The 6,925-nt window shown below is 40.2% G+C and overlaps 1 protein-coding gene across 2 annotated transcripts; it reads right to left on the minus strand.

The window, feature by feature from the left end:
- Positions 1–818: 818 nt before the first annotated feature.
- Positions 819–6,925, minus strand: LOC137707981 (putative phospholipid-transporting ATPase 4). Of its 2 annotated transcripts, none has more exons than XM_068446939.2 (11): positions 6,691–6,925; positions 4,113–6,059; positions 3,912–4,022; positions 3,352–3,628; positions 3,174–3,262; positions 2,948–3,035; positions 2,650–2,859; positions 2,389–2,514; positions 2,081–2,179; positions 1,815–2,006; positions 819–1,728 (listed from the first exon to the last, which is right to left on the minus strand). In XM_068446939.2, exons 2-11 carry the CDS (start codon positions 5,927–5,929, stop codon positions 1,054–1,056), a joined length of 3,684 nt encoding a protein of 1,227 aa, XP_068303040.2. In that variant the 5' UTR covers positions 5,930–6,059; positions 6,691–6,925; the 3' UTR covers positions 819–1,053. The 2 variants fall into 2 exon arrangements, with proteins under 2 accessions (XP_068303040.2, XP_068303041.2); XM_068446940.2 differs by having other exon boundaries at positions 6,674–6,914.

Consider the following 6,925-nt stretch of genomic DNA (forward strand, 5'->3'; position numbering starts at 1 on the left):
TTTGAAGTTCTTTCTGCAAGAAGCACATAACTGGTATTTCTTGCGTAAAGCACATAATTGGTGTTTTTTGCGTAAAGCACTTAAAGTGTTTTTTGAATCCGAAAACGTTTTCAGCCATTTTAAAAATACTCTAAACAAAAATATTTTCAAATTCAACGTGCCGGGGAGACTTCGAAAACCATCAAATAGGTTCATTTTAGCCCAATTAGAAGGCCCAACAGTACCAAAACACCTCTCTCTCTCTCCCCCTCCCTCCCCCACCCCCCCCCCCCCCCCCCCCCCGCGCCCGCGCGCGCATCTTGCGTTGGATTGACTATATCAGAGTAAAATTACTGTACAGAAACAATAGTACAAGTGCAGAAGAAAACATGAGTGAGAATCACTATATGTTGAGATCTTCTGTCGATCTTCTTTCAATTTTATTTTTTAAAATGGGATAACTGATGGCTAAACATTGCTATCTACCCCTTCGGGACCCGGAGAGGCTATGGGAAATTTCATCCTGCCCATGGCCAGGATCAAGCAGCCTCACCAGCTAGGAGTATCGAACCCAAAACCTCCCACATTTTTTGTTTATTGAGGAGCCATAGTCCGCTTCTTTATCACTAGGTCACTTGTGGTTGATTTTCTTTCGATTGTTTGAATAAACAATTATTTACTTTTAAAGATAGAGGAGCCATTCTTCTTCGTCTTTCCTCTTTGCAGACAAATCAAAGTTTGGCGCGTGTCCATAATCTTTCTCTTTCGAGTTAAGACGGGTCGGGCAGGCTCTGTAATGTCCAGAAGATGCGCAGAAACGGGTTGTGGGGGGCAAAGAATTGCAATAGGCAAATGACATTTATCTTCACTCACTTTAAAACTTACAAGATATTGTACATTATAACAGCTCCAACCTCTTTTTCTATAACGGACGGGACTCTAACCAACCCCATGTTAGTGGAATCAAAACGACACCAACACAAAGAATTACAAACGCCCACCAACTTAAAACTGAGGTCCCCCCCAAACCCTAAAAAATTAAAGATTTCAAAACTGTAAAAATCATGGAGATGGTCACGAAGGTGACATCCCACCTTGCGTACTTACAGGGGTATGATGCTTCTTTTGTAGCTTCCCTCTCAAATGTCTGATCTTGGCATCCACTCTCGCTGTGAACCCTATCTTGGTTTCTTGTCTTGCCTTCGACGCCTCCCTCTTCCACATGCGCTGATCCTCAACATCCTTCTTGTAGTACTTGATTTCTTGGATGATATGATGATCCATTGGATTGAAACTTCTTTGGAATGCTAAGTGAACAATGTATGGGAGATTACATGCGATTGTTACTAAGAGCGTGGCTGACCAAAATAATGGGGCAGGACCGAGAGCTTCGACTAGAATTTGGTAGGCATTCTTGGAGCGAGTTGGAGGCAGCATTCCGTAAAGCAAGAGAAATAGGTACCACATTGCAATACTTCCCCACACAAGGAGGTGCTGAATCCACGTAAAGTGGCTCGTTATGAGAGCAATCTGGCAGTTAACAGCCCAAACGATGCAACTGAACATAGTCGTACCCATAGCAGCCATATCAGCTGTCTGGCCATTGGCACGGAAGGCTTGGTCGTAGAAGATGATGATGTTGAGAAAGAAGACCATGAGAGAGCAATAGACACCATTGCCCATCCACCCCAGTATCCTGTACCAGTCAAAGAACAAATTTCTAGGTCCTTGTTGGTACAATGCAGGGAACTGCAAAACACACGATGTTTTCAAATGTCACTGCAAGGCTATCACAAAACATAGATATTTAAAAGGGCATTGCTAGAAGGACTAACCTGTAAGCAGACCTCAGATGAAACATCTTGTTCAAAAACTCCAAGCGAAATTACAGGCAATGAGGTTAGAATGACATTGAATGATAACATGTACCAGTCGTCATATATTGATTGTCCAGAAAAACCAGTGAATGCCTCAAAGTAGAATAGGGTGAGACCAAATGCAATGTTTTTGTAGAAGAAATAGCAAACCTGAAAGTGATACATCCCCATTAATAGGTGGAAGACTAACAACAACAACAACTACATGCATTTACTGATATTACCATCTGAGCAATCCTCTTATAGCACCAATGCCCGTGTACTACCAAAAGTCTCTCCAAAAACCGAAACTGGGAAATAGCAAAGTCACTAGCCATCACAGCCTGCAGGCAATTACCATGTATTGTGAGATCCCATGCTTCTACATTTCACTAAGAAATTACCAATATTATGAGATTCATCATATGATACACAATCACATCACAATATCTATATGCAACACCAATGTCAGTAGACTCAGTACCAACAAGGACAAAAATGTGGTACCAAAAATAGACATTATAACAAAGAGTCAGTCAGAAAAGATACCAACCTGCATACCTTCGACCCCACTGATTCCAACACCAATGTCAGCCTCTTGAATCATTCCAACGTCATTTGCACCGTCACCAATGGCTAACGTGGTTTTTCCAGTGCCTTGTTTGACTAACCTTGTTACCTGGTGCAAGAAAAAACTAAACGAATGAAGAAACAGTGTGGCCATACCCACATTCATAAGGATATCACTCCTTTGACAATTGAAACGAGAACTTTTCTGGAAATGGAGTAATAGCAAAAAAGGTATAAATCTTACCAATGCCTTCTGCTTGGGAGAGACACGGCAGCATATGACTGATGCACAGTCAACACCTAATCCTAAGAATAGATGTTTCATATCATCTTCCAAAGCGTAGCTTAAAGTTTTTCCATCGATGATTAATGCAAATGCTGCATGCGGATCTTTTTCCAACTTGATCATTTGTGAGGCATTGGTAATTTGGTTCAAAATGTTATCTTTCACAGCCTGCTCATTAGTGAAAAGACAGTCTAACATTATATAAATTAATCTCCTGAAAAGAAATTCATACTCTTTATCTCAATGAAATATATACCTCTTTGCTATCTTGTCCCAACGTGTCTAAATTTGCTGTTGATATACAGATCTGCTTCATGCCCTGTCGGAGCAAACTACATGCAAATCTGCACAGCAAAAACCCCAAAGAAAGAACTAAAATCATTACATTTATCTAGAGGAGCATCACATCAGTTACAAGGAACAATGATTCCTCCTAAGAGTATGTAAAGAAGTGTTTTTGGCTTGATTAGTTAGAGACAAACCCTATGTTGATTGCAGTTTCCATCTTGTCTCCCGTCAAAACCCAGATCTTAAGACCAGCTTGTGCGAGATTGTCTATGCACTGCGGCACCTAAAGAAAAGAAAATGAAAAAAGAAACTAAGTTGCAGCAGATCAGTACGTGAATATCAGAGTACGGCAAGAACCAATGCTTTATATACCCCTTTTTGCAATTTGTCCTCAACAGCTGTAGCACCAACAAGGATCAAGTCTCTTTCCATCTTATCTGCTACTCGCTCAAGCATTCCGTCCCTATCAGCCCCAATAGATGTTTTTGCTTTCTGAAACTCACTGCTCCAAGCAGAGTACTCAGACTCCTCAAGCTTTCTATAAGCAAGTGCCAATGTACGCAACCCAGCTTCTCCATATTCATTCAAATGCTTAGTAGTAGCTTCCTCATACATTCTTCCATTCTTTGAAAGTCGATCAAAAATTATGCTGCATAAGCCAAGTAACGGTATGATGAGAGAGAGGAGGAGAGATGAGATCAAAGTAAGAATCAAACAACTGCTTAAAGCATCTAACTACTCACTTAATTAAATATATTTGGCCTGAATGAATCCCCAATTAAGCATTTAACACCAAACAACAAATGAAAGCTAACAGAAGACACTGCATAATGCTCCACTTGGAAAGCATATGAATGCTGACTGAAGACAGCAGCCGCACTACACCATGCTGTCAATTTCCCAAAAGAATTAAAGATAATTTGTAGCCTAACCTGTCAGCACCTTTGCACATAAGTGAAAGCTGTCCATCTTCATCTCTCACAATTACAGACATACGCTTCCTTTTGCTAGTGAATTCCAATAGATTTAAGATTTTGTACTCCCTGTAGTTTCCCAAGAAACAACAAAATGTCACGACAGAAGTAGAAACTTAAATGCAATGCCATAGTAATATAAAACATTCATACGCTCACCTTTCCACTGGTTGTCCGGAATGATGATACCTTTCGCGGACAATTACACCTGACTGATTTCTTTTACAAAATTCAAATCCTAACTCTCTTGCTGCAACAAGAAAAGCTGCTTCATCAGGTGACTCTGCTTCATATGTATAATTGCCAGTTTCTTCATTTAGCTCGGGAATTGCAGTGTGGCAAACTGCTAATATCCGTAAAAACAATGAAATCACATCAGGGCTGGACTCATTCAACCAATTTCCCACCATGAGGCGGCTGTCCTCAAAGCTAAACCCCTTTATGGCACGTTTCAGATCCTTTTCTTCATTGGACGTAACAACTGTCTCTAGCTCAATTTCTGATCCTATTCCTTTCTCCCATGAAAAACGTGTATTATGTTTTCGCATGGGAAAATTGGCAAGCTCATCATCATGGTCTTCAAGGTCACTAGCCATCTGTTTTGCTGCTGCAAGTTCAACTTCACTGGAACGGACGCCATATGCAGTACCAGCAATGGAACACTTCAGAAAGTCCATCTGGTTGCAGGTTAACGTGCCAGTTTTATCAGAAAGGATTGTGTCTACCTGGCCTAACTCTTCATTCAAATTTGATGTCCGTGCTTGAGCAGGATTCCCAGTCTCTTCATCATACATGAGTAAGTCTTGGTTAATGAAGCTTGCTTGCAAAACCTTCACAACCTCAATTGAAACATAGAGAGAGATGGGTATTAGATATCCATAAAGGATGAGAGCAGTAATCAAATGGATAAGGCCGGACAAGGCAGGCTTTTTTGGGCTATACATATCTGTTGTATTATCAGGTCGTAAGTACCAAGCGTCTGGCATGCTGAATTTTGTCTTCACGGCAAAGCCTATTGAGCTGATCACTGAAATCCCTACAAGGAGGGTGAAAAGAATATAAATAATGTTATCCATTTTCCTTTCTATTCCGCTCCTTTTTGAAGGGGACTTCGTTGAATTCTGCATGACTTTGCTATCATGACCCGTGAATATCACCACCCCATACACATAAGCTGTATTCCTGAGCTTCGAATCTCTCAAGAGTATCTGATTGGGTTCAATAGGATACACCTGCCGATCATACTCAAGATTACCTATGAAGGAGTAAAGATTTGGGTTTGGATCTTCACAATGAATTGTTGCCATCAAATCCTTGAAAGCGCCATCATCCTCCATTGGCGAGGTTACTTCCAAACATCTCTTTACCTTCAAATTCGTCTCACCATCTAAGTTCATAGTCTCAACATAGCAAATCCCATCCTCATAACTTGACGACAAAAGAAGCAAATCTGCAGGAAAGAATTGATCCTTTTCCACTTTCACAACATCTCCAACACAAATCTTATGCCATGGATTAAAACCGAAATCGCCATTGCCTTTATGAACAATTACTTTACGACGATTAACTTTCATATCCTGCAAGAACCTATTCCAATCTTCCATCGCTTCCTTTGCCATACTGAGACCAACAACAAATACCAGTGGAGCAATCATACTCACTGGAGAGAATGGTGAAACAGGTGTGAGGGAAAGAATGGCAGCCAAAAGGAAATACACATTGGCAACCCGTCTGAACTGCTCAAAGAGTGCTTTGGGCAAGAAGGTGATCGGGTTATACTTGGTGGTTGATATAAAATTTGAACGGTATTTATAAGGCTTCTTTTGATGGAGAAGAGGTTGGTTACAATATACAGTTCTTGAGAACCCGGCACCTTGGATTGGGTGAGGTGCCTCGGTCTCATTGGCTTTTGGTTTATGGCAGAATGTGTAAAGGTTACTCTGGCGAAGCTTCGCCCTTATCTTTCCTCCTGCCATTTCTATTAATCCCAGCCAACGCCAACTATAATTGGCACATATCCATTACAAAAAAAAAAAGGATTCAAATCTCTGTACTCGCTCTACGATTAACACTGCACCCTTGCCTCCAATTTCTCCTTAAAAATGCCTATTACACACAAACCGAGGCGAAAATTAACTGTCAGCAACTAAAAATTCACAATATCCAGAACATAATATCCTCAACATATTTCATACACCATGATGCAATTAATCAAACATCACGCATTAATGATTCGGAAAAAACTAAATTCCTTTCTTAATAGAGCTCCAATTCAAAACCGCAATCAAATGCCGTGCATGCTAAGATTTCTAGATTTCCCAACCCTTCAGATTTGAGGAATTCACAGTAAAAATTAACCCTAAGCATTTTCTGTTCCTTTCTAAACGTGAAAATTTACATAAAAATTGGTAAAACAATAAGATAAAAGAAACCACAACAAACCCAACGATACATTCAACTCAAAAACCAAACAACTCAAGAAATTCAACAACAAAAATAATCCAAAAAAAATCAAAATCCAAGCTGAGAATCAGACAATGTCCAGCTCAAACGTTGAAACAATCATTAACAAAAACCTTAAAAATCCTTCAAACAAGGCAACGCATTCGGAAATTAAAAAAATAAAAATAAAAAATAAAAAAGAGAAAAACAAATTGACCCAGAAAAGAAAAACAAATCTTTTTTCCCAAAAAGCACACAAATTCAAACCAAACACGCACAAAAACACAATGGGCACCTGCCATCAGAGGCCTTCGCTCATCTTCAAGGAAAATTACGAATAACCCATTTTGCAGAAAAGGGAAAGAACCAACTTTGAGCTGCAGATCAAGGAGGAAGACAAAGTCTAGAGAGAGAGGGGGGAGGGAACAGAAGGGGAAGAAAGAAAAGAAAGAACCAAGCTTCCCCTTTCTCTCTCTGCCCGTCGTGAAGTACAAACCAATGCCAGGAATTTCCGGGCCCTCCTTTCCTTT

This window comes from Pyrus communis, chromosome 17 (assembly GCF_041283825.1).
Source record: "Pyrus communis isolate YQ-2024b chromosome 17, ASM4128382v1, whole genome shotgun sequence".
In the NCBI taxonomy this organism is placed as follows: domain Eukaryota; kingdom Viridiplantae; phylum Streptophyta; class Magnoliopsida; order Rosales; family Rosaceae; genus Pyrus; species Pyrus communis.